The sequence below is a fragment of the Pristiophorus japonicus genome, chromosome 17 (genome assembly GCF_044704955.1).
Source record: "Pristiophorus japonicus isolate sPriJap1 chromosome 17, sPriJap1.hap1, whole genome shotgun sequence".
Classification (NCBI taxonomy): Eukaryota; Metazoa; Chordata; class Chondrichthyes; family Pristiophoridae; genus Pristiophorus; species Pristiophorus japonicus.
This window is the reverse complement of record NC_091993.1, coordinates 84,463,169-84,488,537: the sequence shown is the minus strand read 5'-3', so window position 1 is coordinate 84,488,537 and position 25,369 is coordinate 84,463,169. Positions and strand designations below refer to the sequence as shown.

Genomic DNA, 25,369 nt, shown 5'->3' with positions numbered 1-25,369 from the left:
AGGTGGGATGGAGAAGAGTTTGCTGGAGCCATATAAAAGGAGGCATCACCTTATGTGTAGCTTATACAGTACCTTGCCTGGGAGTGCTTGCTTAGACACAGTTCCTACATTACAACAGTGACCACACTTCAAAAGCACTTAAATGGCTGTAAAGTGCTTTGGGACATCCTGAAGTCGTGAAAGGCGCAATAAATGGCAGTTCTTTTTATCAAATGTAGAAATATGAAATTCAGCTCTTTTCAATTTTTTTTTGTTCAGAAACATTTCTCACGCACAATGAGTTTATCCCATGAATGTGCTAATTTTCACCATTCATTTGTACCGTACCGTACCCTAACCCTGTGAAGAGGAAGCAGTCCCTCATCTTAAAGACTTGTTTTCTGTTGCTGCATTGCTTCTTAATGATGAAAGACAATCTTGTGGATTTCTTTTTAATCCTCTGTACCAGGTGTCCAATAAGGTTCGAGCTTGCTTTTTTTTAATGCAATGAACTGGTCTCTACTGGTCACTAAAAGAAACTTGAAAGTAATTCACTGCTAGCTATAATGTAGATCACTGCATAGGTACTAGCAATGGACATGGGAACTTCTGCCAATAGAAATTGATGAGCAAGTTTTCTCGCGCTGGAATGTCCCACTTAGTCTTAAACGGAACTAACTGAACCAACAGCAACATGACCTTTTCAAGATCAGGATTGAACTCATCTAATTACCGTGGATGTACACTTTCCGCGAACGCTCCAGTCCTTAATTTCAGCTGCTCCACTTCTGTCCTCAACTTCCCTATTTCATTTGCCAATCTCTCCTATGTAAAATAGACACATGCACATTAGATATTACTGCTAGGAAGCTTGCAAAGAAAAGAAAAAAAACAGCACACACCGAGGCAAGTATTTACTGAGACACTGCAACCAAAGACCCCCTGCCCCCTCCCCCCGTGCCGCAAAGACAGACACAATCTTCTTTCCGATCAACAAACTTCTTAATACCTCCGATCATTTTAATAAAATCACAGAGTTTCTATGATCAAGGTGGACCTGTAAAAGGTGATTAGATTTCTGGGACAGCTCACGGCTGAACTTTGTGAAAAAATGAAAACAACACAAATGCGAGTGACGAATATCTTTCTTATGCTCCCACTGTTAATCATGTAAAGGAGGAGTTGTGTGTAAAAATAAAAGCCCCCTGCCCACAAGGAGAAACAACTGAGTTACCCTGGAAATCAGACATATTTCAGGCCCAATGTTCAGGGCAGAGCAGTGATTCCTGACGTCAGTGCAGTTGCTCTTATGAAAATGCAGGCGCCAATTTAATCCTTGGTGCCCAGTTCCATCTCAGTGGGTTAACATTCATATAACAGTTAGCAATCAACTAAACAACATGATTTTTGTTGAAACCACTCAGCTTCAGATGCCTTGTGATAGCTGAACTATTCTGCAGGGAAAGCAGGGAAATTAGGCAACATTAGCTGTAATGATGCAGATGGTATTGGTCTATGAGAAGCAGCTTTCAATGGACAGTTGCTAACAGATGCAACATATGGACATGAACATGCTGCTACTGGAAAATGCTGAAAATTAAAATAGGGATTATAGAAATGTGGTCACATTGATCACTGAAAATGGGGAGGTGAAAAATAGAGGCACTATGACAACAACAACTTGCATTTAATTAGCACCTTTAACATAGTGAAACATCCCAAGGCACTTCACAGGAGTATTAGGAGATTTAAAAAATTGACACCGAGCCGCATAAGTAGAAATTAGCGCTGGTGACCAAAACCCTGGTCAAAGAGGTAGGTTTTAAGGAGTGTCTTGAGGAGGAAAGAGGTAGAGAGACGGAAAGGTTTAGGCAGGGAGATCCAGGGCGCTGGAGATTACAGAGATAGGGAGGGGTGAGGCCATGGCGGGAATTGAAAATAAGGATGAGAAATGGCGGCCACATGCAATTTGTAACATGGGGCTCACATAATGCATTGCCAGCTTGAACATCAGGAGATTTGAAGTCAGGGTTAAACATCAGAGTGCATGGATATGCACAGGAATATAGAAAAATGTACATTGTGTGACTTTCGCAACATTTCTTTCATGACAATCCCCACAGATTCATGAGATTCATTGATCACTTGGTACATGCCAGAACGAGACAGCATGGCAAAACTAAACCACATGCAAACATGGGACGATTTTCCTTAAAATGACTTCTTACCAAGTAATCATGCATCTAAGCTTGATTCTGCCAAGATTCATTTTTCCAGAATTTGCCTGAATTGTGTTATCGGGGTCAGCAAAAAGGGGATGGTATTGTGAATGGAGGAATACTTGCCAACTGTCTTTCAAATCCCTTTTGCCTTCTACCCAATCACAGACCTTCCCTGTTGTTCTTTCCGCCCCTCCCCATTTCAGGGTCCCAGCACTTCCTTCAGAATCTGTTACATTTTGAACTACTGCCAGGTCTGACGAAGGGTCATTGACCCGAAACGTTTTCTCAGTGCAGTCAATATGCAATTACAAACTAATCTGTAACTAAAAATCAAAAGCACCTCTACGCTGCTAGCATGCACTTTCTATGTCAGCAGAATAAAAGTTAATGGGTTTTGAGACCCAGTCCATGTATTTCAATGCTGATTTAATATTGGAGACAATGCAAACATTTAAAACAAGAGTTTTAACAGCTTGTAAAACAAAAACTACACATGTCTAAAAAAAAATCACATTATTTCATCCTATCCAATTGAATTCTAAGGCAAATTATTTTACAATGAAATGTACAGCAAACAACCCCAATCGGTTTCTAAAGAGCTTATGAGAGTAGTGCTGAATTGATACTGTTAAACCAGTTCCAGGAGCTGCTTATTGTTGTGCATTCACCCGGTTTACACTGACATTGGGCAGGCACAGTTGCCCTATGATTACAAAAGCAAAATATTGCGGATGCTGGAATCTGAAATAAAAACAGAAAATGCTGGAAATCTCAGCGGGTCAGGCAGCATCTGTGGAGAGAAACCGAGTTAATGTTTCAGGTCAACGATTCTTCGTCAGTCCTGGCAATAGTTCAAAATGTAACAGATTCTTAAGGAAGTGCTGGGACTCTGAAATGGGGAGGGGCGGAAAGAACAAAAGGGAAGGTCTGTGATAGGGTGGAAGGCAGAAGAAATTTGAAAGACAGCTGGCAAGTATTCCCCCATTCACACCCTATCTAGACTCATCTTTTGTTTCCTAACTTGTGCTATTACCGTCTCAATTTGACCCATCATCCCTTTTGTCTCTCAAATCTCTTCTGCCTTCCACCCTCTCACAGACCTTCCCTGTTGTTCTTTCTACCCCTCCCCTTTCAGGGCCCCAGCATCTCCTTAAAAATCTGTTACATTTTGAACTATTGCCAGTTCTGATGAAGGGTCATCGATCCGAAACATTAACTCTGTTTCTCTCTCCACAGATGCTGCCTGACCCGCTGAGATTTCCAGCATTTTCTGTTTTTATGCCCTATGATTATGTTGTTAACTTTATGATTCTGACTACAGACCCAATATCCAGAGAATGTCTTGGTCAGTGTTTGTGTGGCCATATTGGTGGGATGGTCAGTGTTTGTGTGGCCATATTGGTGGGATGGTCAGTGTTTGTATGGCCACATTGGTGGTCGCCAAAGGGAGGGAATAAAACTACCACACAAGGTGGAGCTCCAAGCTTCCACAGGTGCACGTTTTGTTTTTCTTCGTTCATGGGATGTGGGCATCGCTGGCAAGACCAGCATTTATTGCCCATCCCTAATTACCCTCGAGAGGCTTGCCAGACCATTTCAGAGAGCAGTTGAGTCAACCACATTGCTGTGGGTCTGGAGTCACATATAGGCCGATTTCCTTCCCTAAAGGACGTTAGTGAACCAGATAGGTTTTTACGACAATCCGGTAGTTTCATGGTCACCATTACTGATACTATCTTTTTATTCCACCTGGTGTGTCATCTTGTTAATACTAGAACTCTACCTCAATAAAGCAAACAAGGGATAAAATATATTGAAAACAAGAGGCAAGCTTCGGCATGTCACTACTGCCCAAAGAGACACTGACACCTCTACCTTGTCCTGATGATATTCCTCAAGTTGTTTTCTTGTATTTTCCACTTCTTGTATTAATGTATTCTAGGAGGGGGGGAAAAAAGAGAAAAGATTTTAAGAGATGGCGGTTTGCTATCAACACAGTTATTTTAGACTATTTGTACTGCATATTTAACTGGAGAATTAATATTCTGCTAGGATGAAATCAAACAGACCAAAAAGCCTCCTCTGTCCAAACACATCTTGTAAATAGCACTGTACCCTGGAGTATCGTGGAGTGTTATCAGTACACTAAAATTAATAGAAACATGTATGCATATATTTGAATCACAATTGTTCTAAGTTTTAACCTTAGTGAAAGAGAATTATGCTTAATACTCCAGGATGATTCTGGAAACCAAAGATAATCCACCGACACCTCCAACAACAAATGTGAGAGGCTCATGATCTTTGTCATTAAGATTATCATCCACTCAGCTGCCTCTGCCACCTTCCCCAAGGCTCTCCTCTGCCCTAGCCCCAAACCCATGATGCTATCTAATTGCTTTTATCTCTCCCATCCCCTCTCTGAGCTCACCTTGTCCATGAGAGTCAACAGCGGTTTAAGAAACTGCTTGTCCGACATCTAGTCCTGGATGAGCTGCAATTTCCTGAAGTTAAATGTTGGGAACACTGAAGCCATCTTCTTCAGCCCCTGCTGCAAACTCCTTACCCTCGCCATCAATTCCATTCCCATCGCCGGTCACAGTCTTGGGCTGAACCAGACTCTTCCCAACCTTGGCATCCTATTTGATCCAAATCAATTTGCTGACCCCATATCCTCTACTTCATAAAGATCCCCTGCCTCCGTAACGTCATCCATCTCTGCCCTTGCCTCAGCCCATCTGCTGCAGAAACCCTCATCCATACCTTTTGCCACTTCTACACTCGACTATTCCAATGCTCTCCAATGCCAGCCTCCCATCCATCACCCTCCATAAATCCCAGCACATCCAAAACTTCTACCCATAACCTATGCCTCACCCCTTGCTCTCTGACATACATTAGCACCAGGTCCCTCAACACCTCAAATGTAAAATTCTCATACCCGTGTTCAAATACCTTCATGGCCTCGCCCTTCCCTATCTCTGTAACCTTCTCCAGCCCTACAACCCTCTGAGAACTGTGTGTTCCACCAACTCTGGCCTCCTGTGCATTCTAAAATCTCTTTGTCCCACCATTGGCAGCCGTTTCATCAGCTGTCCAGACCATAAGCTCTGAAATTCCCACCCACATCTTTCCACCTCTTTCCCCCATTAAGATCCTCCTTAAAACTCACCTCTTTGACCAAGCTTTTAGTCACCCATCCTAATATCTCCTTCTTTGGTTCTGTGTAGATTTTTGTCTGGTTACGCTTCTGTGAAGCCCCTTGGGATGTTTTTCTATATTAAAGGCCCGTTGTATTGTGTATGTCTGTGCACTGACCTGTCATACTAGAGGAACAGCCTAGATGATTGAAGGATAGGTTGAGTCTTTTAGTCATCCAGACAATACTAAATTTGACAAGACAATATGAAGAACATATTGTTGCCAAGCAATTGCACTTCATTCTTACATTTCACTTTCTTTTTGTTAATCAACTATGCCGATCTCCCATGACATTGCACATGGATAGTCAAGGCAATTTTATTTAGGTTAGGTAGGGTTAGAGGATAAGGTTAATGGAACCAAGGTGGGGAAAGGGGAGGGGAGGGGAGAGGCGGGGAAGTGAGATGAGGAGACAAATATCAGGGGAGGGTATGCAATAAAAAAACAAAGCAAGTGTTTTGCCACTGGCACACATCACAGAAATGAAATGGCAATGATTAACCCTTTTGAGTACTGAATGTCTTTTGGAGCTTGCACATTTTGTTAACTGTCAAAATGGGGAACACTCCTCTACAAGTCTGAATTGAGAGATGATCAAGAATCATTAATGAAATCAATTTGGGTTGTCTATATATACCTTGTTTACATTGATGCCTGGTGCTATAATATAGGCTTACTATTTGGATTTGCTTCTGTATTTCATGGAACTGCCTCATTTATAACATTAGGCACACCAGTAGCCAATAGTGTTTATTTTTTGTAATTCTTTAGGGAGGCAACTAAATGAGAGGATATCATTTGCTTGACTTTTCAAAAGGCTTTTGATAAAGTTCCACGTGAGTATTAAATGATGATAAACCAATAGAATTAACAGAAAATTAGCCAGTTGGATTTTGTGAGCTGGCTTGATAAAAAGGAAACAGAAGGCAGTGTTTAATAGGAAAAATGAACAGCTAAGCAGGGAAGGGAATGACTATTTGAGTTCAGTTCATTATTCATAAATTATTTGGATGACAGTACCTCTTTTAATATTAAGTATGCTAATAAGACCAACTCTATGACGAGGTGACAAGGAAGGTGAGCAACATTCTGAGAAACCTGGATCAATGAAGCACATGGGCCATAGAATGGCAGATAAATTTTAATTTTCAATACAAGTTGGTAAAACCTGGGACAGGAAGCATTCAGCATTTTGAGCCCAAGATAGCCCACACCACCTGTTGATTCCCTACTTTAAAACAAGCAGTGCTATCAATATCTTGATAACCTTCAATCCCCCTTCTCAGCAGTTATCAATCCAGCTCCCATGTTAAAGCTGTTAATTGACCTTGAATCAATAGACCTTAGCTCAGAGCCTGTTCCACATGTCTGCTATCCTGAAGAGAATTTATTTTTCCTAATCTCGCTCAGGGCCTACGAATATCAAGCATGTGTTTCCTCATCCGATCTATGCTCATTGCATAAATAGCTTGCTCACTTCAACCCTGTTTTACCTTTTATTATTTTGAAAGGCTGTTTCATCTCTCTCTCTTTAATTACTCGTCTTTTCCCTCTTCTCTGAACTCAAGGTAAGGTGATCAAAATTGCACATCATACTCCAGAACAGGTCTCACCATTGATCTATACTGAATCAATAATACTTGTTCTACTTTGTAATCCGAAAATTGGAACCAGATTACACACATCAACAAGAGTGTTCAAGAGACGATAAAAGGCTTGAAGCAGATGGGCTTTATTAACTAAAACAGATGCCATCCAAAGTAAATAATTACCAGAAAATTAAACAGTTCTGATTGCTTCTGGAGCAATTTTCTGTCATCAAACTCAGATTGTTAATATTAAAATGTGTATTGTGATCTAGGAACCTACATGAACTTGCAGTATCGTAATATACCACTAGATGCCATGTGTCACTACTACTGCGGGAACTGGAAGTCATCTGTTCAAACAAATGATGAAGAATGTTTCTGGCTTAATGATGACAGCAGATGCCTGTCAAATAAGCTATCTAAGCTTTTATTACAAACCTTTAAAGCACAGGTCCTGGCTTCACATGGTATAGATTGTGTTCCTGCTGCTGCAAATGACACCTTGGGTCAATCTAAATGTTATTACTTATATCTATAATCCCACATTGCCAGAATTGTCTAGTGCAACCCATGACCACATCAAATGTGGTTTGCAAACTGTATAGAGCTGGGGGAGCAGGGCTCAGAATTCACACACATATAGCAGACTCATCATCAATCAATTATTCTGTCAGTCATTATACAACATACAATGTTTAATGCCAAATCTTTGCACAATTGGCACTAATTCATGTCATTTCTTTTGCCTACATTTGTTTCCAGTGCCAAAATAGAATTATTTGTGCAAGTCCCAGGCTTTCAAACTGACATCTCCCCAAAATGAATCACTTCTCCTTTCACGTAGATAAAAATTGCTCTGTGCACTGAGATCAATGCAAGAGATGATAAAAGTACAAAGTGGTGGGGTTTTTTCTGGTGTTTGCTTTATATTTATGACAAAGTTGGTGTTCAACTTAATGCATGGAGCAATTTTAAAAATGCAGGCCTTCTTGTTGATCACATGATCCATTTCAGACCTGGATATTAGAACAATGCTTTGTTCACCAGACACCCAGCTCTAGGCACACAGAGCACCATCTCCACGTACTTTCTCTTCAAGAGCAGCCATTCGTTCCTTCAGGTGGAGCTGGAGCCTTTCGTTTGATTCTGACAGCAGTCGATCTACGGTGTCCGACAGACGTTTGTTGTGCTCTTCGTTCATCTTTTCTCGTTGGCGAGCCTGCAGTCATGAACGGAAGCTCAGTTAATGATGTGTTAAAAAAAACACCCCAGAAAGTACACTTACTTTTCATTAAGCCAACCAGTCAGATCTCTCCTCAGAGAACCAATTGGGTTTATACAACTGGCAACTTTCTCGGTCATTTATCTCTGGTGCCAGCCCACAAATGACCAGATCTATTGAATCCAATTTCACAATTTACCATGGTGGGAACTGACCCCACCATCTCTGGGTTGTTAGTCCAATACCATAACCACTACGCTGCTGTACATTTGATGCAAACACTATAATAATAATAATAGCTATTGCAAAGTCAGGGGTATATTTATGACTGCAATCTTAACCTTAGAGTAGGAACAACTACTATTTTAATAAAATTTAAAATGAATTCTGCTCATCCTGTCACCCATATTTACTCTATTCGCTCTCATTTGCTCTGCTTTTCCTTGCACTTGAATTTTACTTCTTTCTCGTTAATGTAACCTATTCTATATTATTAACCCATCGTAGCTGTTAAACATTTATCCTTTGGTCTTCTCCTTGGCTGCCTCCTTCCATTTTGGATGTGGGAGCAAGTTTAAAACATTTGGGTTGCCCAGTATGAAAACAGACTTTTAATAGTTGGATCCGAAGCCTATACACTGAAGATTGACACGATTACATCACAGAGGTGGTGTCAAGCCGTTCAAGAGTCTGTGAAGTAAGTACACTTGCAAATAGCCCTCACGGCCCAGATGAGTAAATCAGTCTGTGGAGCATGGAGTTTATCCAAAGTTGATTTTTTTTTGAAGTGGAAAGCACCTATGGCTAATTTCACTTTTGAAAAATTATAAATGTAATAGTTTACTCTCAAAATGAGCTTTGGAGAAACATAGAAACATAGAAAATAGGTGCAGGAGTGGGCCATTCGGCCATTCGAGCCTGCACCACCATTCAATAAGATCATGGCTGATCGTTCTTTCAGTACCGCTTTCCTGCTTTCTCTCCATACCCCTTGATCCCTTTAGCCGTAAGGGCCATATCCAACTCCTTCTTGAATATATCCAATGAACTGGCATCAATAACTCTCTGCGGCAGGGAATTCCACAGGTTAACAACTCTCTGAGTGAAGAAGTTTCTCCTCATCTCAGTCCTAAATAGCCTGCCCCTTATCCTAAGACTGTATCCCCTGGTTCTGAACTTTCCCAACATCGGGAACATTCTTCCTGCATCTAACCTGTCCAGTCCCATCAGAATTATATATGTTTCTATGAGATCCCCTCTCATCCTTCTAAACTCCAGTGTATAAAGGCCCAGTTGCTCCAGTCTCTCCTCATATATCGGTCCTGCCATCCCTGGAATCAATCTGGTGAACTTTTGCTGCACTCCCTCAATAGCAAGAATGACCTTCCTCAGGTTAGGAGATCAAAACTGAACACAATATTCCAGGTGGGGCCTCACCAAGGCCCTGAACAACTGCAGTAAGACTTCCCTGCTCCTTTACTCAAATCCCCTTGCTATGAAGGACAACATACCATTTGCCTTCTTCACCGCCTGCTGTACCTGCATGCCAACTTTCAAGGACTGATGAACCATGACACCCAGGTCCCAGAAAGCCTAACTTGTAACAGTTTATTTTTGAAGAACACTAATAATGGCCCATTGCTTCTGGCTGTCTGGTAACTCAATCGTAAACAGTTTTCTGAGCAAACAAGGTCAGAAGCAAAACACAGTGGATGCTGGAAATCCAAAATGAAAACAGAAAATGCTCAGCAGATCAGGCAGCATTCTGTGGAGAGGTGTCATGCTATTTGAAGTTGAGTGAAACCCAGAACGTGATCGTAACAATTTTGAGCTCTTTTATACCAAACGCATGGAATAGAGAGTTTTTTTTTTATGTAATGCTAACCAAATATTTGTGGTATTAACCAATATGGTAAGTGTTCGTATATTCTCAACCAGAAAACTAGAAAGTCATAGCAGAAAGGTGGCGAAATATTATCCCCTTGACAAGCTCATTTTATCCACAATACTGTTCTACCCGATTGAGAAACAATGCAAAAAATATGGTTCAACACTAAATCATAGAAATTCATGAATTATAAAGATACGGCATATAAATAAGCCGTTCAGCTCATCAAGTCTGCTCCACTGTTTTTCTCCACATGACCTAGTCTAATCCGACTCCCTGTTCACTTTCCATATCATTCAATATTCCTTTTTCACATCTAATTGCCTTTTAAAGGAAGTTAGGGACTCTGCTTCAACAATGGCTGTGGCAGAGAATTTCACATCCTAACTTCCTGCTGAATTATTTTTCTAACATCGCTTTTAATTCTTTTTGTGATCATCTTAAATTTGTGCCCTCTCATTACCAGCTCGCCAACCAGTGGTAACTCTATCTAACCCTTCATTCGCTTGAAGACCTTCATTAGATTACTCCTAAACTTTCTCAGCTCTCGTGAAAAAAATCCCCTCTCAGCCTCGCTTCAGAACAGTGACTCCCATCTCTGACAGCATCCGAGTGAATCCATTGCTTTTCCAACCTTCTTCTAAGTGTTCACAATACTCCATCTGCAGCTTAAAGTCTTGTATAAATTTAGCATTACCTCCAGTTTGCATTCTACTCCTCTGGATATAAAACTAAGGATTCCGTAGATCTTTTTTATGGCCTTATTTACTTGCACTGCTGCTTTTAATGACCTATAAATCTGCACACCTGTCCCTCTACTCAAAATAAGATTTCCTTTTCCCTATTCTGACATCCAAATTTCATTATTTTACATGTTTCTACATCAAACTTAACCTGTTTCCACCTGCCCATTCTACTAATCAACCTTGTCCTCCTGCAGTCTTTCACAATCTTCGTGACAATTTGTTACACCCATTTGGCATCATCAGCAAGTTTCTATGTTGCCCCTTCAATTCCTAAGTCCAGGTCTTTTATGTATATGTAGTAAGTGGGAGTTGTCCTAACACATACACCAATAGAATACTACTCACCTCGTTTTTTTCAATCTGAGAAACACCCTTTTACACCTATCCTTTGCTTACAAATGTCCTACTTTAGGGTATTATTTCCATCATTGAAAACCAATCCTCCAACCATTGCACTCTAGAACTCTTTTCCAAAACGATATCCTCACTGTCACTGCCTCAATAGATTTCTAAAGAATAAATATTATATCTTTAATCTCCCCCAAATTCCTTCACTTCCTTCTTAGTGTTCACCTCTTTCATAGAAACATAGAAAATAGGTGCAGGAGTAGGCTATCCGGCACTTCAAGCCTGCACCACCATTCAATAAGATCATGGCTGATCATTCCCTCAGTACCCCTTTCCTGCTTTCTCTCCATACCCCTTGATCCCCTTAGCCGTAAGGGCCATATCCAACTCCCTCTTGAATATATCCAATGAACTGGCATCAACAACTCTCTGCGGCAGGGAATTCCACAGGTTAACAACTCTCTGAGTGAAGAAGTTTCTCCTCATCTCAGTCCTAAATGGCTTACCCCTTATCCTTAGACTGTGTCCCCTGGTGCTGACTTCCCCAACATCGGGAACATTCTTCCTGCATCTAACCTGTCCTGTCCCGCCAGAATCTTATACGTTTCTATGAGATCCCCTCTCATCCTTCTAAACTCCAGTGAATAAAGGCCCAGTTGATCCAGTCTCTCCTCATATGACAGTCCAGCCATCCCTGGAATTAGTCTGGTGAACCTTCGCTGCACTCCCTCAATAGCAAGAATGTCCTTCCTCAGATTAGGAGACCAAAACTGAACATAATATTCCAGGTGAGGCCTCACCAAGGCCCTGTACAACTGCAGTAAGACTTCCCTGCTCCTATACTCAAATCCCCTTGCTGTGAAGGCCAACATACCATTTGCCTTCTTCGCCGCCTGCTGTACCTGCATGCCAATCTTCAACGACTGATGAACCATGACACCTAGGTCTCGCTGCACCTCCCCTTTTCCTAATCTGCCGCCATTCAGATAATATTCTGCCTTCATGTTTTTGCCCTCAAAGTGGATAACCTCACATTTATCCACATTATACTGCATCTGCATGTATTTGTCCACTTGCCTAACCTATCCAAATCACCCTGCAGCCTCTTAGCATCCTCCTCACAGCTCACACTGCCACCCAGTTTAGTGTCATCTGCAAACTTGGAGATATTACACTCAATTCCATCATCTAAATCATTAATACATATTGTAAAGAGCTGGAGTCCCAGCACTGAGCCCTGCGGCACTCCACTAGTCACTGCCTGCCATTTTGAAAAGGACCCGTTAATCCAGACTCTCTGCTTCCTGCCTGCCAACCAGTTCTCTATCCACATCAGTACATTACCCCCAATACCATGTGCTTTGATTTTGCACACCAATCTCTTGTGTGGGACCTTGTCAAAAGCCTTTTGAAAGTCCAAATACACCACATCCACTGGTTCTCCCCTGTCCACTCTACTAGTTACGTCCTCAAAAAATTCCAGAAGATTTGTCAAGCATGATTTCCCCTTCATAAATCCATGCTGACTTGGTCCGATCCTGTCACTGCTTTCCAACTGTGCTGCTATTTCATCCTTAATGATTGATTCCACCATTTTCCCCACTACTGGTATCAGGCTAACTGGTCTATAATTACCCGTTTTCTCTCTCCCTCCTTTTTTAAAAAGCGGTGTTACATTAGCAACCCTCCAGTCCATAGGAACTGATCCAGAGTCGATAGACTGTTGGAAAATTATCACCAATGCATCACTATTTCTAGGGCCACTTCCTCAAGTACTCTGGGATGTTGACTATCAAGCTCTGGGAATTTATCGGCCTTCAATCCCATCAATTTCCCTAACACAATTTCACCCCGAGTTCTCTCCCCACAAAACTTTAAGATGAAGGGAATTGTATGAACACATATGGATGTGGATGAAGCCATCAGGACCAAGCCTTACAGAATGATGGCCACGTAAGGTAATAATAACCTTATTAAATAGCTGCCTTTTTCATACAGAAGCTGCAAAGTGTTCCAGTTTACATAATAGTGAAATTCTTGCTCTCTTTATTTACTCTGCTGTTCAATATTTGCAAGCCTCCATCAGTTTGATTCATTGCAGCACTGCTATCTGCAACTCTTTTGCTGACTGCCTGTCAATATTATTTTCGCTCCCCTCTTTCCTTTCCATAACTAGATACCATCAATCACCACTTTCTTAAGGTAGAGATTTGACAAAGGACCAGTAAATTGCTCCACAGACTGTGCTGCCTTACAAGTTGTTCTCTCAAACTCACCAATGTCTCCTTATGTTTCATGTGAACCCAGTATTACCTACAGACCATTATACAAGACTCTCAAAAATCTTCATGTCTTCAGAGGCTCCAATCAATCTCCATATGAGATTTTTTAAACAGTACCTCTTTAAGTAGGAAACCTACCTTTATATCTCATGGATCAGTATATGTATTCCACAGAGTGGAATCAACACAGTAGAAACAAGCAATGAAAAACAGACATATATAGGCAGCTAAGTGATGAACACATTAGAAGGTGTCATACTTTAAATCCAAATTTCCTCAAGGGCATTTTCAGTTAAAACAGCAGCTGCCATTTTTTCTTCCCTTATTAACAATATACAACTTACCCTTCCAAGCTCTTGATTTTTTTCTTCTAGCTGGCTCTCCAGTTGTCTTAAGCGCTCTTCTATGCTCCCGTGCCTTTCTTCTGCCTAACAGAAAAGGGAGGTGAAAGGTTATTTGTCATTCATAAGATTGTTTTACCTGGTCAGTGATGCCTGAGGCAGAGTTTGCAGAGACTGGAGGAGCTCCGTGACCTTGACTGACATGGGGCTCAAGACACCATTGTCAAATCAAAACCTAGCAACAGACACTGAAGAAAAATATTTTCATAAATTCCAGGGTTTTAGGACAAATTATTCAGCATTTCTAAATCATTTCAAAATGTTGCTCGTTATTGAGAACAATTTTGTCACTCCAAGTTGCACAGAAACAGAACAAGATGGAATCTGGATAACCTCTGCTATCTTTCAGCACTCTCTCTTCAACGGAATATTTATTTGACTTAAAAGTGAGTCAATATAGTTGGAGGAAAATGAGGAAAACTGGCTCTATAATCTCATCCTGTATCTACTCACTTTGAAGGATACTCATGTATAAGGTGATCTGCTAATCTACAGCTAAATTTGTGATTTGTTTTCAAAACAGTTTTACATTTACCACTCTCTGAGGAGCTGCTCCAAACAGCATATTTCCACCAGTGCAGGAAATTTGATTTACTGCACTGCAGAGTCTGGAGCAGGTGCTGATGATGTGTAACTGGAAGTGGTAATTTGGTGTTGTGCAAAGTGCTGTGGGAATGGAGCAAGTGATTGGCTCTGTAGGGAGTTTCCATGAAAACATCTGCGCTGGGACTTGTTCTATGTTCAGCTTCCACTTGCGCTCAGGAGGAAGGCTCACTACTGTAGTTGGGAACATGCGAATTGCTAAACAGAAAAAGACCATGGTTCATCTAGTTCACTTTCTACTATTCTGATGTTTACATAATATAATAATAATGGAACTGCTGACTAAACAAGGCAATCAATCTCTTATTACTGAGTCCACAACAGACCCAGACATGAGGCGAGGTAAACCCCCAGTGGTGGAAAGCTTTAGGAACCACAGAGTCAAAGTCATCTGTTCCTGTCGAGCATGCTACACCTACCATAAGAACATAAGAAATAGGCGCAGAATTAGGTCATCTGGCCCCTCAAGCCTGCTCCGCCATCAATAAGATCATGGCTGATCTGATCTTGGCCTCAACTCCACTTCCCTGCCCTCTCCCCATAACCCTTTACTTCCTTATCTTTCAAAAATCTGTCTATCTCCACCTTAAATATATTCAATGACCCAGCCTCCACTGCTTTTTGGGGTAGAGAATTCCAAAGGTTCACGACCCTCAGAGAAGAAATTCCTCCTCATTTCCATTTTAAATGGGCGACCCCTTATTCTGAGACTATGTCCCCTAGTTCTAGACTCCCCCACGAGAGGAAACATTCTCTCTGCATCTACCATGTCAAACCTACTCAGAATCTTATACTTTTCAATAAGATCACCTCTCAGTCTTCTGAGCTTCAATGAGTATATACTCAACCTTTCTCTCAGGAATCCCTTCATCTCAGGAATCAACCTCGTGAACCGTCTCTGAATTGCCTCCAATGCAAGTGTATCCCTCCTCAAATAAGGAGACCAATAGTGGAAGCAGTACTCCAGGTGTGGTCTCACCAACGCCCTGTACAGTTGTAGCAGGACTTCCTTACTTTTATACTCCATCCCCTTTGCAATAAAGGCCAAAATTCCATTTGCTTTCCTAATTACTTGCTGTATCTGCATGCTAACTTTTTGAGTTTCATGTTCAAGAACCCCCAGATCCCTCTGTATTGCAGCATTATGCAATCTCTCCCCATTTTAATAATAATTTGCTTTTTTATTTTTCCATGCGTCACGTCTCAAATTACTCACTGTATAAAAAATATTATTTTTTAAAACACACATTTTACACTTGTATATATGACATCCTTCCACTTCAAACTCAGTGATACCACTTCCCTATCTTACAATCAATATATAAAGTAATTCTCCCTTTATCAGAAAGGAGAAATTAGCAAGTGATGGTTATTTTGTACTTGCGAGATAAGAATGCAAGTCAAAAACCAGACAGGGGGCAGAGCAAGATTTCAATCATTGCTTAATTTTCCAAAGTTTTTTTGTTGAAGAAGATTCATCAAAAACTTTAATAACCTCAATAATTAATATCTCCACATCATGAGGCCCAGAAACAAGTGGGAAAAAAATGACTTTTAGTTTAACAACCGAACTGTCAACACTCACTCAAAACCAGACCCTCAAATCTAACACCAGGCAGATGGTGACCCTGGAGCGAGTATGTATAACTAGATGCTATATAGTCAGTGAGTTTTCACATTGCCTGGCGCCCAAGTGCTTACGATGCTATTCAAGATTCAGAGTTCCATAAAGACAGTGACAAAAGAATAGATTTACCTGAAAAATGAAAGAGAAACACTATCCAAACAAAAGCTTAAATTAGCCAACAGTAATCACTTAGAGACAGCCAACTGGTTATTGATTATATACAACCAATCTCCGCAGCAACAATAAGGTACCTGCTTCCATTAAACTAGCACAAAGTGTTTGTACTGGAATCCATGCATGATTTAGTGTGACCAGATTGTTCCTAGAATTAGATAATAATAAACGTACACCTTCTGTCCACTCCGTCCCAAATTATAATCTCTTCCTCCCTTCTCTATTCACTTCTTAGCATGCGGCAACATGTCTGTTTAATGTCACTGACTCCTGCAGAATAATAGCGACTGCAGCCATTACTCCTCATTTTGGAGAAACGGTCCAGGAAGCCCTCTATCCTATTGGGTGACGAGTCATTTTTGTGATTAAAATTTACAGTAATTACCTCCAACTCAAAATCCCACTAGATTTGTAATTGTTTCTGCAGCAATTACTAAAGTCCCTGCTGCCTTTTAACAGATTCTGCTCTACCTTAAACATGCACATCATTTGGTCGTAATCCCATCAGCTAACCTATAGCGATGGCCAAAATAAAGCAAACCAGGTAATATGAAATGACAGATTCATAACCCAAACTCTGCGGAATAGAAAGGAAAAAAAAAAACTCTGCAAATGCTGGAAATCTTAAACAAAAACAGAAAATGCTGGAAACGCTCAGCAGGTCAGTCAGCACCTGTAGAGAGAACAAGCAAATTAACAGTTCAGGTGTAGACTCTTAGTCAGAATGTTTACTTGTCTGTTTTCTCCCCAGATACTGACTGACCTCTTTAATGTTTCCCAAGTCTGTGGATCTCATCAAACATTTAGTGCAGATTTTACCCACAAACTGATCAGTGCCAATACCTTTTACATGCAGAAAGCAAATAAACAAATTAATTGTGGTGCTTACTCTGAATATTGATTTATAAAAGCTGTGCAAATCAATTTCTGTGATAAAGACAGAAGTGTTTACTCTGGTTAAATTAATAAGGTTCTAAGCTGTAATGGTTTAGATAGAGCATGCCAGGATTAAAAGGGTTTAAGTAGAAGCACAGAATCTTTTGGAAAGCAGGAGCCCATTCAGCCCATTATGCCTGTGAAAGAGCAATCCAACTTCAGATGCTGTTACAAGAATTTAATTAATGATCACCGAAAAACAAATGGTGAGGCATCGGCACAAAAGCAATATGCATCTCAATCTTGGAATCCTATTGAGCATTATGGGCTGAGAGTATAGCCTCTTGTTCTGGAAACTATCAACATATTAAATATAGAAACTACTGTGCACTATTTTTTACAAAGATGTTTCCTGTCAATGAATATGCAATAAAATATAATTTTAATGAAATTAAAATGGTATAAATATAATTGAAAAGTTGAACTTCACTGTTACATGCTTAACATAAAAATGTTTCACAGATTTTAGGCACTGCAATGATTTAGTTCTGATTAATGGTCATCAACCTGAAACGCTAACTCTGTTTCTCTCTCCACAGATGCTGCCTGACCTGCTGAGTATTTCTAGCATTTTATGTTTTTTATATCTTTGAAAAGCTAGCAACTTTTAAACACTGAATAACCTGTGAATCTAACATGGTAGTTGTATTTATCTTCTAGAATGCCATTGGATTGCATGGATTTTTTATAAATATTCTCAGGATATGGCGTCGCCAGCATGGCTGGCATTTATTGCCGATCCATCATTGCCCTTGAGTAGAAGGTAATGGACCCCCTTCTCGAGCGGTTACAGTCCGTGTGGTGAAGGTGCGCCCACAATACTGTTAGGTAGGGAGTTCCAGGATTTGGCACAGTGACAATGAAGGAACGATGATATATGTTCAAGTCGGAATGGTGCGTGATTTGGTGGGGAACCTGTATGTGATGGCGAGCCCATGCACTTGCTGCCCTTGTCCTTCTAATGGTGGAGGTCGTGGATTTGGGAGGTGCTGCTGACGAAGCCTTGGCGAGTTGTTACAGTGCATTCTGTAGATAGTACGCACTGCTGATGAGTTTACTCATTTGCTGGTTTGTTTCAAAAACTGTCCTGGTGATGTGACCACCCAACCTTTGTGTACTAGGCTCTTGGTTGGCTGATAAACTAGATAGTAAAGTTGATTTTTCTCAGCCTATACATTTTTCTAAATTTAAAGTTTCTTCCTCCTTCACAATGGATGTTGGGATGCAGGGAAAAGGGGCAAGTAAATTAAACATTTTAAATTTAAAGAAGTAGAGAAAAGCAGGTTTGAACATGTAGAATAGGTGATGCATCTTGAAGGAGATAAGAAAATTGAGAGTAAAAAAAAGAATGAAGAGGGAAAAAGGAAATGAATACTAGAAAAGGATAGAAGTTTCCTTTTTATGTAAAATTTTGTCTTGTGTTCAGTTTAGTAGTTTAGGGTTAATATTACAATAAGAAAATAGTTCTTGAAGCCTCTAATTTTACATGAAATATTGGTTACTGCAGTGTCACAGTATTCATAGCTGTTTATGACTCTCTCACAAATAAAGGAACTTACTGACCTTCTCCACGACACATGGTTTATGGCTGTCTTCTTCAATACTTGCGCCTCACCATTTCACCACAATTCAACATACAATTTATAGCTTCCTCACAATACAGAAACTATCTAATCCATCCTTTAGATAAAATAAATTGTAAGGCAGTCACAGACGTTTCAGAGATTTAAGGAACATAAACCTTGCCTGCATCATACTTGGGAAGGAAGGGCAGATGGGTCAACTGTAGCACAGCAAAATAATGATGGAACGATTGGCTTATTGATAACTACTGGAGCTCAATACTGAATTTAGCAAGTGAACCGCCCTCTGCAGATTCCAGTGGCACTTGCACTGTGAGCTTAGTGGAAGTCGACAAGCATTTGTTCAGAGCTACACCTGTGCCAGCTCAATGGGCTCAATTTTCCCCAGTGTTTCGCGCCGCTTTTTTGGAGCAGGCTGCTTTTTTTGGTCTAAGTTAAAAAACCACAGTCTCCCCAGTCAATTTGCACCAGCATAACTCAGTTAGTTACGATTTTTTTAGGTACATTTCTTTTCAGCTAAAGGGGGAGTAACCTGCCACCCACGCCAATTCTGGCCATTTAGGCAAGTTTGGCCAGCTGAGAGTTACTCCAGTTCTGCTTAGGCCAGCGTATGTGGTCTCTGCAGAAAAACCCTCTGGAGAGTTAAAGAAATCAGCGCAGGTAAGGAAATTGGTGCAGGTAAGTGCAGCAGATGCCCAGACAGTTGCAACAGGAAAGATAAGAGAGGGTGAAAAAGAGGTGAGGGAGAAGGCAGAGAGAAGGGGAGGGGGGGAGATAGAGAGGGTGGGGGGAAGCCTTTCGGGTGTAGTTAGATGCAGGGATTGGGAGGGCGGAAGCTATTCGGCCTGGGATAGGAGCGGGGGAGTGGACTGGGATGCCACGCGGCCTGGATCAGGGGTGCGGACCGGGAGGCCATTGGGCCTGGCTAGGGTCAGAACCGGTAAGGCACCTGGGGCTTGGGGGGGCGGGGGGAGCTGTAGCTGGACCAGCACTGGCAAGGGGGGGCGGCAGGAAGCAGGACCGGCAAGCCCTTCAGCCAGGGCTAGGGGTGGGGGAGCAGGACCAACACCGGCAAGGCACTCGAGGGCAGGGCGAGAATGGGACCAACAAGCCCTTCAACCAGGGCTAGGAGCGGGGTAGCAGGACTGGCACCGGCAAGGCGTTCGGGGTGGGCTATGGAAGCAGACCAGGAGGACCTTCGGCCTGGGCTTTGGGGAAAATTGAGCCCTATGTGGCGGCAACTGGAAAAGCTAGAAGGGGTATGGCGAGAAAGCAGGAATGGGGTACTGAAGTTGAATGTTCAGCCATGAACTCATTGAATGGCGGTGCAGGCTAGAAGGGCCGAATGGCCTACTCCTGCACCTATTTTCTATGTTTCTATGAAATGGAGTGGGTTTCTCCTAAAAATGATAAATGTTTACAACTTTTTCAGCATGGTCTGATGCACAAGGGCATTGTTGGAACTTTTCTGTATTGACTTAGTGTGTCTTGTGGTAGTAGATTTGTATCAAGTTCCAGATGATACCAGCTTAGTAGTGCAATTGGTCAAACCAGATCTTTATTGATCTGAGCTGGAATTGAGAGAGAAATTTGCAGATGTGACAAATTATTATTGAAAAGTGCTTATCATCTAAATTGAGGCCCTTGGGAAAATGTCACCATAAAGGCTGTTAGATATTACAGCTTCAGTCATGTAGTGATATCTACAACCAGTTTTAAATGGACACTATAAAGTCAATCAGGACAAAAGTGCTTTTGAAGAATTGAATGAAGTGAAGTTCCACAGCCGTGTCTACTGTGACATGAGTGACAAATCATTAATTAGTTAAGCTTCTCAACTGCAGACAGAGACCATATATCACAGGCAGAGCTGTGCATTCTCTTCATATCTCCAGAGTGTTCTTTCTGTAAATTGTCTGTCAAAATACTCAACTATGTCACTAGGTTTTTTGTGCTGCAGGTCCAACACAAGAGACACAAACTCAAAAATTTTTTGAAAGAGGGATGGGAAATGTGCAGCTGTCATCAAGTTGCTAACAGGATGCTTTTAAAGACTTAATTATGGGGCTTGCCTTTCCTTTTTGAAGAGCAATTATCACAGTGAGAGCACACACCTTTGTTAGTGCTGCGACCCGCTGGGCGAGTTCAGCCTCCACCTCGGGCAAGGTCTCGGCCTTCCGCATCGTCTGTTGCAGCTTTTGCTCGGCCAGCTCCAGCAGCTCCTGGATATGTCGACTCTTCTCTTCACTCTGTGTAAAAGACAACAGCAGCATGTTGTAAATGTGCGAGTGCCGCAATAACGTTCATTCTGCTGACAGATGTTCCAACACTTCACAGCCATTTCTCCAAAACTGGAGGAAGCACGCAGTAGCAAAACACAGCCCACATTCTGCACCTGAGCGAGTCTCTCAAAATTAGTCTTGAGACCATTCACGATTTGCATCAATCCACTCTGAAATTATACATTTTATTTTTTTTTAATTGCACTGCATGTGTTGAAGACTACACCACTATACAAAGAGTGTTGTTTAGGTTCAGATTGTCCTCCTTCAATATTGCGCACAGAACTAAAGCAAGTGTTTTTTTAATCTTAAACTATTTATTCCTTATTTCTCCTTTCTGTTTGGCTCCCTACAATATGCAACTCTCGCCCTAAGTCCATGACCAAAAACTTCCCCTTCACCACTTGTTAATATATGCGTTGAAATGTCAGAGTTTGGTCTAATTGACTCCAATTTTCCATTTGTCCTTGAGAGAAGCACTTGGCCTTTACCTCTGCTTCAAAATCTGCTTGAGGCAAAGATCTCAAAATAAGAGTAGCTGCGAGGGTGAACTCTCACCACATGGAGCGTTAAATCAGTATGGTCCACATCCAGATCTCCAACCCCAACTCTTTTCATTCCATTTGAAGATGGAGGCAAAAAATTTACATTTCAAATTACAGGCCCTGTAACTCATCAGTTGCATTTTAAACAACATCTGTGTAAGGATTGAATACAAGCAAAAACAAATGGGAGAACTTGTGGTATTTATATACAATTGGTATTTATTCTTCATTTGCATTTCTTCACCATTAATAGATGAAGACCATATTAATTTAAGCTAGTCAATTCATTTATTATACATTGAGAAACAGCCAGCATTAAATTCTGCAGTGTGACATGATGTTATTAAATTCTGCATTTTGTCTGCTAAGTTGCAATAAATGATAGTGTTAGAGCCCAGGGCTGTGACGCTAAGTACAACACTTCATGTTTACTTTTTCAACTAAAATTAGCAGACAGAGGAAAATATACCCAAATAATTGTAACACTGCAGACCTATTCTGCCACTTATTTCATTCTTGTTCTTCATCTATTGTTCTTCTCAAATAAAAACCTATAATTTTTGACCAAATTATATCAAAGGTTTTAATTCCTACCTACATATAGAATAGTAAAGGGTATGTAGGTGCCTGAAGCATCATCATCATAGGCATAGGTGGTCCCTCGAACGAGGATGACTTGCTTCCACGAGAGTTCACAGATGTTTCAATGAAGGACCCGATATTCCAGTCCTGAACTCCAGTTGAGGGAATGGAAGATGCCTGTGCGTGGATTTTTTTAATGTGTGGTGACCGTTGCACATCAGCCACCACATGGGCTTGACAGAGCTAGGCCTTTATCCAGTGGCAAGGGTTAACCAGGACGACTGGAGACCTGCTCTGCTGCACGGACCTTGTACGCACACATATCAGTGTGGGCTGGCCCGTGCTGCCCCTGGGCCCTCGGCTCTTCTGGGCCTTTACCCTCATTCACTGCACCTTCGCCCACGATGTTCCAGGGCCCGGCGCTCCAGCTCTATTTATAGCCCTGACCTGTGGTGGTGTTCTCACACAGGTCGAGGCGGCCCACGATGCCTGAAGCACCTATGAGACAAATGACGTTTGCCCTGTGTTTATAATTTAAGAAATAAAAAGAGGTCTGGAACCAGTTCTTACAGAACCACTCAACACAACCCCACTCATCACCCTTAAAACTACTTTCCAGAAGAAGGCAGATAGTGAGTAGAGGAGCAGAAAGGAGCCAGCATCAGTGATCTAACTGCAGACAGAGCAGGACAGTGACCGAAATCAATATGACGAAGAGGTGGGCTTCCTCATCCTCAGCTGGACCACCGCTTCAACTCAAATATAAATATCATTCCCAGAACAAGCACATTTACATCAAAAACCTTCATGTACCAATGTACTCCTTCTGTAAACCCCGTGTACTCAAAATATACAATGGTTCAGAAAATATTTTTGCCAATATAAAAACAAACACAAGGTGAGCAGTAGGATAAGGGAACTAAAAGACGTTGGGAAAATCCACGTCATTTCATGGGTTGAATTCTATGACATTGATTCAACATCCCCAGGTTGGCTGCCCTATTCATCATGCAGATTTATGTGGAACAGTGCCCGATGTGTGGGTTTTTATAGTTAAAAATGCTGCTAACTAGTCAGCTTGGTGTCACAGAAGGTGAGTGTATAATTCGCTGTGGCAGGACATAGGTTCACATCAGTGATTTACCATGTGGTGTGTTTCCAATCATAGGAATGTTATCGGGGAACGGGCTTGCATTTTGCCAGAGAGGAGCAGAGTTATCCCAACCCACCCCTGTGCATCATCGTTGGAAAAAGCTGTCAAGCAAGTTACCTGCCCTCTTTGTATTGGAACAGAAGTGAAACAGTGCTGGAGGTAGAACAGCATACAAAAGAGGAACAAGGGGGAAAAAAAAGACTGGTTGTGACACCCAATGATCTTAGAATAAGTTGCTATCTCCTAGTTACATGGGTAAATGAACCAAGGGGCTAGAAATTGCATTGCCTTACCGCCCGGTTTCTAGGCGGTATTGGCCGTTGTGGGCGATAACCAGGTCGGCAAGAAATTACCCAGGTGAGTAACGCCGGCGGTTTCGAGGTACGGCTGGGGAGCGGACCGCCGGCGTGCTCTGTCCTCAGATCGCCATGGTGTGATTATTTGGCTCAGCGGTGACCCGTAAGTAAGTATAAAAAAAACGCCCATGAGAATCAGTGGAGCTGGGCGGTAGGTGAGTAGCTCTGCAAGAAAAAGGTTAGTAATTGGTTTTTTACTCATTATTTTTAAATTCTGTTGTGGTGTTTTAGGTTAAAAGGGTCTTGAGAATGTTTTTATGATTTTTTATTTTTAGTGTTTTTCTCCTCCTAGACCCAACCCACAGCCTCGGGGTAAATTTTTAGTGAATTTTTCATTTATCGCCCATTTTCTTTAAGAACCGCCCAATCGACCCTAAATTCCACTTTTTTGCCAAGAATCGAGGTACAACGACGATTTTTTTTGATGGGCAGATTTTTTTTCTTTTTTGGGGGGAAACTTTCGCCAGCGATAATCTTGGGAATCTTAGCGGTCTTTTGGGCGGCAATTGGGCGCTGGCGGGCTGTTAGGAAATTCTAGCCCATAGTCTTTTAGAGTGCTTGTGTATAATAACAGCACCGTCTACTTAGCAAACCATTTTTATCCATGCAGCAATCCTTGAAGGTTTCACTGAAAACATGCCAAATGGTGGGAGTGAATGTCATTTTGTTATCTGTTGGAAATGGACAAGCTGAATAAATAGTTTCAACATCCACATTAATTCTGTATCAACTAAAAACATTTTACCTGGCGGTGTAGGGAATCCTTATTTGCAAGCTCGTGTTCAAGTTTGTCATTAAGGTCATGTACTGACGTCGACTCTCTTTGTGCAGCTAAATAACGTTTTTCAAGTGTCGTAATCCTCTCCTCCATGTCATCCTTCTGTGCCATTGCCTAAAGCCAACAAAAGAGTGTTAAATGTAATACTAGGACCAGCAGATCTCTACCGTATGTCAGCCTTGGCTCAGTTGGTAGCACTCTTGCCTCAGGCCAGAAGATTGTAGGTTCAAGCCCCTTGATAATCAAGGCTGACACTTCACTGCAGTATTGAGGGGGCGCTGCATTATCTGAAGTGCCTTCAGGCGGACGTAAAAACACCTCAGGAACCATATGAAGAACAGCTGGGGAGTTTTCCCAGTAGCCTAGCCAACACTTAGTATTAGTATAGTATTAGGCAATCCCTCGTATCGAGGATGACCTGCTTCCTCACCAAAAAGGGATGTGTTCACAGGTGTTTCAATGAGGGACCTGACATTCCAGGTTCCGAGCTAGATACTGAAGGGTGGAAGATGCCTGTACATAATTCTTTAACGTGGCGTGGCCATTGCACACCAGCCACCACACGGGTTTGATAGAGCTAGGTCTTGATCCAGTGGCAAGGATTAACCAAGACCACTGGAGACCAAGCTCTGCTGCACGGACCTAGTGCACAAGCATGCTCCTACTATTCACTGATCGCAGTGTGGGCTGGCCCTCGCCTCTCCTGGGCCCCGATCATGATGCTCCTGGGCCCCGATCTCTCACTGCTCCTCCAGCCCGATCAAAAATTGAGCAATCAGAAACAGGACATCAATTAGTCTCCTCTTATCTTGGAGACATCAAATAACAACGCAACACTTATCCCTCAATCAACACCACTAAAACAGATTAAC

The 25,369-nt window shown here is 41.7% G+C and overlaps 1 protein-coding gene across 1 annotated transcript in view; it reads right to left on the bottom strand.

Moving 5' to 3' along the window:
• ppfia4 (PTPRF interacting protein alpha 4) overlaps window positions 1-25,369 on the bottom strand; it is an 846,733-nt gene that overhangs the window by 59,428 nt on the left and 761,936 nt on the right. The window contains exons 7-12 of the mRNA XM_070858909.1: window positions 24,465-24,611; window positions 20,916-21,050; window positions 13,822-13,905; window positions 8,079-8,210; window positions 4,077-4,139; window positions 713-804 (exon numbers count right to left, since the gene is read on the bottom strand). Coding sequence (XP_070715010.1) covers window positions 713-804; window positions 4,077-4,139; window positions 8,079-8,210; window positions 13,822-13,905; window positions 20,916-21,050; window positions 24,465-24,611 — 653 coding nt within the window. The remainder of the gene's footprint in view (window positions 1-712; window positions 805-4,076; window positions 4,140-8,078; window positions 8,211-13,821; window positions 13,906-20,915; window positions 21,051-24,464; window positions 24,612-25,369) is intronic.